This window comes from Xenopus tropicalis, chromosome 5 (genome assembly GCF_000004195.4).
Source record: "Xenopus tropicalis strain Nigerian chromosome 5, UCB_Xtro_10.0, whole genome shotgun sequence".
Lineage (NCBI taxonomy): Eukaryota > Metazoa > Chordata > Amphibia > Anura > Pipidae > Xenopus > Xenopus tropicalis.
The window spans coordinates 100,388,379-100,400,123 of record NC_030681.2 but is presented as its reverse complement, the minus strand read 5'-3'; the positions used below and the strand labels follow the sequence as shown (position 1 = coordinate 100,400,123).

Genomic DNA, 11,745 nt, shown 5'->3' with positions numbered 1-11,745 from the left:
CGTTTTGTCCTTGGTGTTTTGAATCATTACTCTTACTAAGGCTGACCAAAGCAAAACGTGAAGCTCTGCCCTCTTTGGTATACTGAGCTTTCATTCTTCGTTGAATAGGAAGCTGGTCAAAGACCTGGCTACTGCGCATGCCTGCTGCCTCTTGCTCCAATGGAAATCAATCAGGCATATGCAGTAGACAGCTCTTTGCATGCACCAAAGTGCTTATAGATGCATTCCGCCATATTAAGCATTATAAGGCTTCAGCAATTAAAATTCTATACTATTTCTGATTTAATCTTCTACCATTCACTATCCACACCACAGCACTCATTAAAATACAGTTAATGCTAAAACACTGTCTAGGCAAAGAGAGCAAACACCAATAAATTCACCCTGTTTAGTGCAAGACATTAATTTAAACAATCAGCAAAATATATGTATGATTTATTACTTTGCAAAAAAGGGCAAAAGGTTTGTCCAGCACAAAGATATTAAGCACCCCATGTTGGCAGATTAAAAATAATATACAAAACCCATACAATACATTTAAGAAAAAATAAATAATTTTTAATTTCATTCTGAATGAGAGAGGTGTAGAAGTTTTTATAAATGACCAAAACACCAGCAAAGAGAATGTGTTTGTTGTATTGTGTACATTACTTCATTGCAGATACAAAAGAGACCTAAAACAAAAAAAAATACAGTTTGCGTGAGTGTTATATTCATTTAATATTAATTTAAAATGTTCAGTTCAAAATCATTCAATTGGCTTACTGGTTTCTATAAACTTAACTCTGAAGCTAACCCTCACCCTACATAAAGAACAGTTCTTTAAAGATTATTCTGAAAAGGTCATATAGCCCTCTATTTTATGTTTTTCATCAGTGCTCCAACATGTTGCTTGTTTACCCCATTTCTATCTGTAACAGGTGTGTGCCATAGATTGGCATTTTATCAGTGGCCATAACAAATAGGAAAGGCAGCTAGTTGGCTGAATTATGCCTGCCCACTAGGTGGGTGACACCTGATTTTTCTACATATCAAACCTAACATACATAGCCCTCTTCAGTAATAAAATTCAGTCTGACTAAATTTGGCCTGAAGTCTGTAATATGCATAAGACAAAGTTATCGTGACTCAATAAGACAGAGAAACAAATATAACATCCTATACTGAAGTGTCATTGCAAAGAATACATTATTTTATATAAAGGGGTGGTTCACCTTTCACTTAACTTTGAGTATGTTATAGAATGACCAGTTCTTAGAAACTTTTCATTTTGTCTTTATTTCTTATAGTTTTTGACTTAATTGCTTTCCAGACAAAAAACTACTGCTCTTTGAGGCTACAATTTTATTGTTATTGTTACTTTTTATTACTTATCTTTCTATTCAGGCTCTGTCCTAGTCATATTCCATTTTGTCATTCACAAAACTGCCTAGTTTCTAGGGTATTATTGACCCTAGCAACCTGATAGTGGCTGAAATTTAAACTGGAGAGTTGCTGAACAAAAAGCTAAATAATTCAAAAACTACACAATAAAAAATGAATACTAATTTCAAACGGTTTCAGAACAGCACACTCTACAACAGGGGTCCTCAACCTTTCTTACTCGTGAGCCACAATCAAGGGCTAAGATTGGCTATTAGGTAGCTTACAGGAGGCTTATCTGGCAGTCCAAGTCAACCTAAACTTGCCACCAAGTCAGGAATGCAAAAATAACTACCTGGTTTGGGGCCACTGAGAGCAACATCCAAGGGGTTGGTGAGTAACTTGTTTCTCACGAGCCACTGGTTGGGGATCCATTGCTCTACAACATACTAAAAATTATCTAAAGGGGAACAACCCCTTTACTGTTCAGTTTTCTTACCTCTTGTAACATCTTCCCAAGTGTTTCATGACTTTGTATTGGTTTTCTGTCAAAGAAAATGAACATTTTTTGTCAAAAACTGTACAAGCCTTTGTAACTAGGGTTCAGTTCTAACATGTACAAGAATAAGAAAGAATGATTTACCTTTCCATTTTTGTGGCAATAGTTACAGTAAAGTCAGACTCCTGGTCAGGTAGGTAGGTTGAAGGCACAAGGGTATATTGTCCAGGTAGGAGAACACAAAGTTTGGACACTTCTTGGCAGTGGCTGTGAGGAATGCACTTAACACATGGTTCCAATGAAAAAACACTTTGGTTGCTTGTTACCTACAGGGGTAAAAGGGTACAAACAGTGATCTTAATACCAAGAATGTATTGGCAAGTCAACAATTTACCTATTTTTAAAAGAAAAAACCAGAAGAGGCAAATAATGAACAATTTTGCTGCTTCATTACTTTCCTAGCTTCAAATGAGTTGGTACAGAGGCAGCACAAGACTATGGGCCCCAGAGGTATTCTTCTGTGTTAGACAACTCTAAAAGAAGTATTCAGATATTACTGTCCTTTTTTACTGCCTTGTACTATGCAAACTACTACATTCTCTATTTATGACAAAAATATTATTCCCAAGGTAAAACTTACTGGGTATACATGGAATCCAATAGCATGGCATTTTTCACCATCATGCTGCTGGCGCAGCATCAGCTTTATCATAGGAGTACCATCAGGCACAGAAAATGGAAAACAGGGATTTATGATGTGAGAAGCGAAGTTTCTACTTCCTCCTGCGTTGCTACCTTTCTTCCACTGTCCACTTAGCTCCTGAGTCTCCCACATTCCACATGTCAAATCAGCATTGGCAGAGGGAATATTCCAAGATGGTGCACATTCACTGTGTCAGACATAAAGAACAGTATGAGAACAGCAGTGTTATCATCCTTATCATTCATCGGGTATTTCTGTAACAACAAGGAAAAAACAAACTAGAACAGCTCACTTCCTGTAGCTACAAGAAGAAAGCCCTGTTATCTTATAGTTATGACATGTTTTAATAAGAATTTTTAGTGTCTGGGGTTCTAAAAAAGGGATTTTCGGTGTCATAAGCAAAGATTTACTGTGCCATACATTTTACAATTTTCTGCCAACTTGGCAACTACTGACCAAGTTTACAACTTACTGGTCTATATACACAACAAAAAATGGCCTCCCCAACTAACAGATGGGCTGGTTGAAGAATCCTATTTGATAAGTACCACATTAAACAATCGATGCAGTCCTTCATGACAGGTCCCTAAATGTGTTTCATTTCAACCTCAGGTATCTACCTATTTACAGTTAAAGCATCAGACTATTATTTTTTCATGCTGCAGTTGTGCATATGTAATGCAGAACAGTTTAATATGACAGAGCTGCGTTTTTGTTGTAAGGAGGGTGAGATGGTATGTTGTGATTTGTGTTGCATGATATAACCTCAGTGTGAAGTTGCCAGTGGAAAGGATGCGCAGCAAGAAATTCCCCTCTGCCTCCCTGAGGAAGATGCTGGGGATCAGTAGGTAATACCCAGGGGAAAGGTTGCAGCATAGATGCAGTTGTCGATCATAGCAGTGAGATGAGGTACCAGCCAGAGGCAAAGATGAAAGTGTCTTTTGTAGCTTAAATCGGCGCTTCTCCACCTGACAGGGGAAAGATAAACTTACATCATTTCAAGCTAGTAAGTTTGTAAAAAAATTTTTTAAAGATGTCTGCGACACATAGATGCAGTCTAAATGCACTGGAAAAGGCAAAGCAATGCTTCCTATTTTATGTAAATTGCTGACTGGAATTTTGTTATGAACTCTATTTATTGTGATTCAGAATATTTGGTTAGCATATTCTTTGTAATTAATGACTCAAAAGCAAATTGTGGAATTGTTGAGAATAATGGAAATTACATGAGTGTGTATAATGAAACTGAATAATAGGTAGTGAGCAGATGCTGAAATGAATGACAGAAGTTTGGCTTATTATAAGTAAATGATTAATTTGGCAAGAAAAACAGAGATTGCCCCTGCTATAGTGTTGTTACCTTCCACACATGAATGCCTACAGCATTAATGGCTGTTTTATTATGCCTCAGATTTCTCCGATATACACCATGCACAGGTTCGGGAATTTTGACTCCTCCCTGAGGTATTTGCATTAGAGACAGAAACACTTCACTTGGTTCTTTTACTCGCAACCAGAATTTGGGATTTTCAGGAAAACTAACGTTGTTACGAGATCCACCAGCACTGTAGCCTTTAACCCAGGATCCATAAAATTGCTGCTTGTGAAGCAATGGTAAATCTAGTAATAAAACAAGACCTGTACATTAATTATTTTACACCAATTACAACAATAAATTATTGAAGACCAGTTAAAAAGTTGCTAAGAATAGGACATTCTATAAGGTGAACCACCCCCTTTAACAGGATTTAGTTACATATTCAGAATTTACTGCTATTAGTCTAGAATTTACATACCATGTTTATTTCTCTTTTTTAAGAGAAGTCTTTCCTTTTCTTCTGACAAAGGGGCGTAGCTACAGAAGCATAACAGTATGTATAAAATGTAGAATATTAATTCTGTGGCAATAAAATGCATTTTCTTGCACCACTCACAACTAAATAAGTAACATTTTTTGGTGTTAGAGTCTTCTGTACTAAGAGACCTTGTTTGTATTGTGTTTTGTACCAACCTGTCCAAATGCTTTGTAAGTGCCCCTCATGGCTGTAAGGAAAAGCTATTGTGATTTCATCAAACTCTTGTAAAAATTCTTGCTTTTCTACCCAGAATTCTCCTTCCTGTACTTCAGAAAGAAGTCGAGCGCTGTCTTTGAGGTTCAGATCATTCCATCCATCACCTCTAAACAGAGGAAGAAATGAGATAGAAAACTGAAATCATTAATGAGAACTTCTCTATACTAACTTGGCTATAAAATTACTTACCCTTTGCGCCAAGAGCCTGCCCAGCTGCTTCTTCCCCAGGGGTTGTGCAAACGGAGCAGCAGCAAGTCTTTGCAGCTCTTAGTGACTACATGTTGAATATCTGTGATTGTGTAGGCATGAAGTTCTCCTAACTCCATCACTCCTTGTGTAAAAAAATGGAAGAGCGGACAGATAGTGATTAGATGGAACCTACTAGAAAACACATTTACGATTAATTATATATACCTTTTATGACTATTTTATGACTTTAACAATTATGTGAACAGATACAATAATACCGAAGAGCGGATTTCATCTTTTCATTGTTCTTAAATTTTTAACATAACAATGCTGATTTAAAACAAATACATATTAACTGAATTTATTTGCAAAGAGCAGTTTTGAGATTTTTTTTATGTTGGATTCTCTTTTCGCACCTTGTGTAGTACTAACTACATTTAGATGCATTTTTTTGGTAGCTTTGACATTATAGTGTGAAACCTTGCATCTCTTATCTTTTGAATAATTGACACAGCAGCAGCAGCCTCTGAGTGGATTTTAGAGCGAAAATGCATATTCACTCCGTGTATATGGTCAAAGGCTGATGATGAGCCTGTTAGTGGACTTGTAAGAAAGAGTAAATATCAGTACAAAACACAGGTGGAGAAACAGCCTTTTGTGTTTGTGGCAAATTTAGCCAGTTGCAACTCTTCTGTACATCACCTATAATTGAATTTAATGTGCTCTGATAGTCCCTTTGAAGTTATGTAAAATATTTACCACAGACCACAGACACTCCAATAGGTAGTACCACAAAATCCAAACAATAGTACACCAGCTCCCTTATCCTGGCATATGAAACCTTCCTTAGGGCTCTGGCACACGGGGAGATTAGTCGCCCGCGACAAATCTCCCTGTTCACGGGCGACTAATCTCCCTGAGTTGCCATCCCACCGGCAACAACACGCGGCGGTGCGATTTCGGCAAATCGCCGAAAATGCCAAAATCGCCTGCTTAGCGTCGCCGGTGGGATGGCAATTCGGGGAGATTTGTCGCCCGTGAACAAGGAGATTTGTCGCGGGCGACTAATCTCCCCGTGTGCCAGAGCCCTTACATCCATCCATTCTTTTAAACATTACCTGCTTTGACTAATCACAGCATTACTGCAAACGTTTTTGGTGATCCAGACTATGGCAGTTACTTTATAGCTAAGACTGGTGCCATCTACAAAACTTTGCTTTACACAGCCCTCTAATGCAACCCTTACATTTTACATGAGAATGACAAGAATTCTTTTATCCACTCATATTACCAACTGCCAACAAGATATAATAAATCATAAACTCACACCAAATTTATAATTCTAGTACTGACTGAAATATTTTGCTTCTGTTTCACCAGAGGTTTAACCCTCTGCCTTGACCTTGACTCATCCTTACCTAATAACTACCTCTATAACTTCCACCCTAATTCTTCAAGCCCCTAAACTAATCTGAATACCTTAAATACAAATCGCATATAAATCGCTTTTGTAAACATTTAACAGCAACTGTTTTCAAGGAACATAAGAAACCTGGCTACACACATCTCCTAAAATCAAAGTCAAGAAAATTATATCTGCATACATTTGTTACTTACGGTCTCTGTTATGTAGCACTGAACAGCACATTGCACATCTATCTTTTAATGACACTAATTTGCTGAACAATTTTTCTCTGCCTCTGTCATCCTCGGACTCCAGAGACCATCTCTCTACAAGACCCCCTGTGAGATCCACCAGAGCATCAGCCACCTGTCCAGCCCATAAAGCCTCATAACAGCCATGTAGCCTGTAAAATTGGAAAAACAAATAGACTACAACTGAATAAACATTACCATATCAACAAGAGTTTAAACATAGGAAAATATCATGCAATGTGCAAGTTGTTAAAGCAAAACAGATCAGGGTGCATACAATCTGATCCCATCAGAGCCCCCTGCTTGCCAGACCTGAGCTTCACCAACAATCAGTGCATATTATGAAGCCCCTTCTCCTTATACACAGATTGTTTAGCAGAAAAACTTAAAGGTAGTCTTTAAAATTAATTCTCTTTTTGGGAGACAGGTGTCAGGTTTATCTACATTTGAAAAGTATGAAATGTTTTAATTAGCTACTCAAAAAAATTTGATTATTTCATTTATTGTTTCCATATTTTTATGTAAAGTGAATTTTCACAGAACTTGAAACCTGAAATCTGTTTAAATAGTTAAGAGTTAAGAAAAGGTGATATAATATGCAAGTGTTTCCAAACAAACATGACTTAAAATACTTGCTTGGACTCACAGAAGTATACACATATTTGAAAACACTGCATGAAAAGCTTTCAGTTATATCAAATGCCCAAGGAACCATGAGGAGAAACAAACATACTTTGCATATGCTTTTTCCAGCAATGGCAGCCAAAAGGCCCCTTGGTCTTGGCAGTGGGAAAAGCAGAGCTTGTTTCCTAAGCAAGGAAGATTGTCATCAATGGTAACCTCAACCCAGCAGCCAAAGCGCCAAAATCTGCAGGTGAATTGGCCCAAATAATTGGAATTAGTCCAGGTGCACTGACCAGCAGGGAAAACCTAAAACAGATACAAATAGAGTGTGCTGGGTTTACTTGGAAGGGTTGAACTTGATAAACTCTGGTCTTTTTTCAACCCTATGTAATTATGTAACCAAGTACTTGCATGTCATAGAGACAGAATGAGGAAAGCTTTGACTTGTTGCAGATAATCGGGATATTACAAAGACACAGGACAATAATTAGAAGCAGCCTGATGTAGATTGAATAACTGAAAAAGAGCTGTAGTAAAACATGTCATGTGTGTGTAGGGACCCATAGGATTAATATGCACCTACGGCTTCACACCCTATCATTTCCTTATTTCTTGTTACCCATGTATCTATTTTGTTTTTTACATATACCTCTATTATTGGCCCATAGGTTAGACCACACCCTACCTAATATATGCGTTTGACAAGGGGTGGATCTTCATTCTTGGCCTTTAGAAGTTTACCTGTGTGGATGTGCTCCAGGAAGCCTGGGATCCACACGGCCCATAAATATTCTGCCCTAAGGGAACTCATCACCCTTAGAGAAGTCGGGGAGCAGGGACCCCATGAATGGGGGGTATCTACAGCAGATTATTTCTGTAATAGCATTTTCTAGGCAAATTAGTTAGTCAGTACATAGCTAGAAAGAGCAGTTTCTTGGCTCCAACCAGTTGAGGATAGTTAAAGGAGTAGTCTCCTAAAGGATCTGCTGCCTTAGTTGGGGACCACAGTAGTTTCAAGAGTATCAGACTATCAGGCTATTCTATCTCTGATCCACGTCTGCTGTGAGGGATCTGTACCACTTAAGGATATGTACCACTTAACCCCGAGGCTTCACTGAACTGCCCTTTTCTACTCACCATGGTGGTGCCGGGCTGTTTGGCTATCTGTACCCTGCCCACACTCTGCAGAGTGGGGATAAAATGGTGGAAACTATACCTTTCTGTATGATTTCCAATATAATCTATTGTACCTGTTAAATAATTGCTATACCTACATCCAATTGTGAGTATTATCAACCCTGCACTTGAATCATTTGTTTGAGACAAATTAAATGTTACTTCAGTTTTGCTGCAAAGAGCTCCTGGCATCCTTATTATCTTTCATTTCTTCTTTCATTCCACTCATACACTTGCATCTGGCAGTTGGGAGGTGTAGGTCAACCACACAATTCCTAACAAATTCCATCCCCTTAGCGAAGGCCCATTCTGTGTGTGTATAGAGAACTGCCCATGGCCAGTATAAACAATATAAATAATTTATAGGAAAATACAGTGAACATAAAACCTACTTCTAGACATGCCATAATGTTTGAAAATGGTGGGCTTGGCAGAAGAGGGGTTCTTACCTGACCAAGAAGTCGATCATATTTCTGCAGTGCTGTGCATGCACATATGAACCAGCAGTCTCCCAGAATTCCCTGCTTCCCCAAATTCAGCCTGTTTTTTTCTGAGAATAAACTTGGGGATGCACAGATATCCTGAAATCAGGGAAAATAATACATAAATCCAGCTTGTACAGACAGTTGCTACTGAACTCTGCTAGTGGCAATCTTCCCTATATGTTCTTACCAAGGGCCTCTGCCATGAAATATTATCACTGTGCAAAGACAGTTGTGTATCCCCTCCATGCACCAAGGATGAAACATGAGCTGGGAAATCTGAATCTACAAACAGTCCAGACAAGGGAGATGACATTTCCCCTACATGGAGAAAATAACAAGACATATTACATAGAATGCCCCACAACAACAATCTTTAAATTGCCTATAAATATCCCCAAAAATCTCATACCACACGCCAGGTATTCAATCCGAACAGGTTTCCATCACAAAAGACCAAATCTGCAGCACAGATCATTCACTTCCTCTTCTAGCGTGTAGCCCCGCCCCTTCTAGGTTACCGTGCTCTCTGCTAAGACCGGCTTTCTGTCAGAGTTAGAAGTCTGTTCTGCGCATGCTTGAATAGAACGGGTACCAGTGTCTGCAAAATCTGTGGTTGTGGCAGCGCTTGTTATTCATTTTCAGCAGTAGATCTAATGTGTGATATATAGCTTGTTTGCTTGTGGCATTTAACTAGCTGTTAACAGAATTTTAACAGCATGGCATGTAGCTAGCTAACAGAATATATATATATATATATATATAATCAAAGAAAAATCGGCCCTCACCGTTTCACGAGCACTCGCCGGGTGCTAACCAAAGAAGTAAACAGTGGATGTGTAGAAAGCACTCACAGCATATAAAAGTAAAACAAAAGTTTGTTTGTTTATTAGCTCATCGCATCAACGCGTTTCGATCCTAATAGGATCGTCATCAGAATCCTATTAGGATCGAAACGCGTTGATGCGATGAGCTAATAAACAAACAAACTTTTGTTTTACTTTTATATGCTGTGAGTGCTTTCTACACATCCACTATATATATATATATATATATATATATATATATACATATATATGTAATTCTGTTAACAGCTAGTTACATGCCACAAGCTATATACAGTATATATATGTATATATATTACTGGCACTGGAGTCCAGCACAGACCCGATTTCTGAAACTTGGAAACAAATAAAACTTTTACTATCTTGGACCCACTACCTCAACTGATCCACTCAGTGCTGGGCCAAGCTGACCAGGCTCCTAGGCAACCTGGTCGGCTTGCCCCCCCCTCTCATGCCCCTCAACCACCCCCCCCCCTGCATCCAAAATGTGTGCACACAAGGTGGTGAGGTTGCCGGGCTGCTGGTGTCGGGGGTACTGTAGTGGGGGGGAATTGGCCCGGAACTAGTGGTAAGTGAAAGAAGAGGTACCTGGCACCCCCCACCGTTGCGCCCTAGGCAGGTGCCTCTTCTGCTTACCCCTAGTTCCAGCCCTGGACCCACTATTGCCTAATGCGAAGATAAAGCACTGCCTGCAGGACCCCATGAAACCAGAAGTGACATTGTTACAAGAGTAATGCTTAACAATCTCTCTGTAATGTGCTGTGGCCAATGTACACAAACAGTTTCAGACTGGCCCATCAGGATACCAGGAAAATTCCCGGTGGCCTATTTCATAGTCATTCCCTATTCCTGTATGAGAACAAAGAGGAACTGGAAGAGACTAGGATAATCATGAGGTTGAGGGAGGAAAGGAGGAATAATAGTTTAGAGAGTGGGTCCATGGTCCAAGGTTTATCTGGCGGGCCTCTGGCATCTTAGTCCAACACTGCACACAAAAATGGTGTTTTGGGAGTACTCACTCAGTGCTGGAATGAACACTTTGACACCCATTAGAGTGCTGCAGCCTGAATTTTCTGCATTACATAGCTTCCCTTGCAGTGGGGTAAGCAGCGTGCACTCGACACTACAAAGAGAGATTGGTATAGTAGAGCATTTCCTCTTTAACTTACATTGTTCATTATAATACACAAGTTATAATGAGTCATGTGATGGAAATTGCATCACTAGGCACTGATTATATCTGATGACATCACCAAGCACTGTTTATAAGGATATAATTTACAGGATATTCGGATATTCATGACTCTCATGTAATATATATCACCACACATATATAGAATGTGCATAACATAACCGGACAACTCACAAAACAGTGTGGTTCGGGTGCCAGAGCCCCAAATCCATAGGAACACTGACACCCTGAGTTACCCTTGAATGAATACTGATCCATTTTGCTCATGTTTCTCCTTCTCTACAAAACACAGGGTTATTTACTAATACTGGAACAGCACCACATTTATCTTTACAATGGACGAGGATAGAGACAGACAACATAATATTTCCAACCCATGAAAAGCTGCATTCCATCATTGGTTTTTCAAATATTAGGAATTTAAATTGGGAGGAGCCTGCTCATAAGAGTTTACTATCTAAGGGCTCTGGCACATGGGGAAATTAGTCGCCCGCGACAAAACTCCATGTTCGCGGGCGACTAATCTCCCCGAGTTGCCATGACCCGCCATCCCACCGGCGAACAGGTAAGTCGCCGGCGGGATGGCACACGCGGCGGCGCGATTTCCCGAAATTGCCGAAAAAGACTCGCGAGTCATGGCAACTCGGGGAGATTAGTCGCCCGTGACAAGGGAGATTTGTCGCGGGCGACTAATCTCCCCCTGTGCCAGAGCCCTAAGAGGAGACAGAGTCTATCGATGTAATGCGAGTAAGTGGGCAGTACAAAGCAGTAAGGCAGTAACTATTGTGTGGAACAAGAGTTGGGACACCAGACAGAAGAACTGGGGGCAGAAATGACTGCAGATTGCAGTCACATTATTTTAATCATACATAACCTGTAATCATAAGGATATGTAGGCACCATAGTATTATAATATTATTGCCCTGTTATACTGAGGCTCCTATT

General features: G+C 39.5%; 1 protein-coding gene across 2 annotated transcripts; it reads right to left on the bottom strand.

Annotated features, from left to right (window-relative positions):
• Nucleotides 1-418: 418 nt before the first annotated feature.
• capn10 (calpain 10) lies at nucleotides 419-9,312 on the bottom strand. 2 transcript variants are annotated; one of them, XM_002935137.5, is made up of 13 exons: nucleotides 9,176-9,312; nucleotides 8,954-9,084; nucleotides 8,731-8,862; nucleotides 7,215-7,411; nucleotides 6,443-6,633; nucleotides 4,826-4,967; nucleotides 4,576-4,742; nucleotides 3,925-4,184; nucleotides 3,330-3,532; nucleotides 2,502-2,751; nucleotides 2,006-2,187; nucleotides 1,862-1,907; nucleotides 419-674 (listed from the first exon to the last, which is right to left on the bottom strand). In XM_002935137.5, exons 2-13 carry the CDS (start codon nucleotides 9,077-9,079, stop codon nucleotides 648-650), a joined length of 1,923 nt encoding a protein of 640 aa, XP_002935183.3. In that variant the 5' UTR covers nucleotides 9,080-9,084; nucleotides 9,176-9,312; the 3' UTR covers nucleotides 419-647. The 2 variants fall into 2 exon arrangements, with proteins under 2 accessions (XP_002935183.3, XP_031758428.1); XM_031902568.1 differs by having other exon boundaries at nucleotides 7,215-7,349.
• Nucleotides 9,313-11,745: the final 2,433 nt, after the last annotated feature.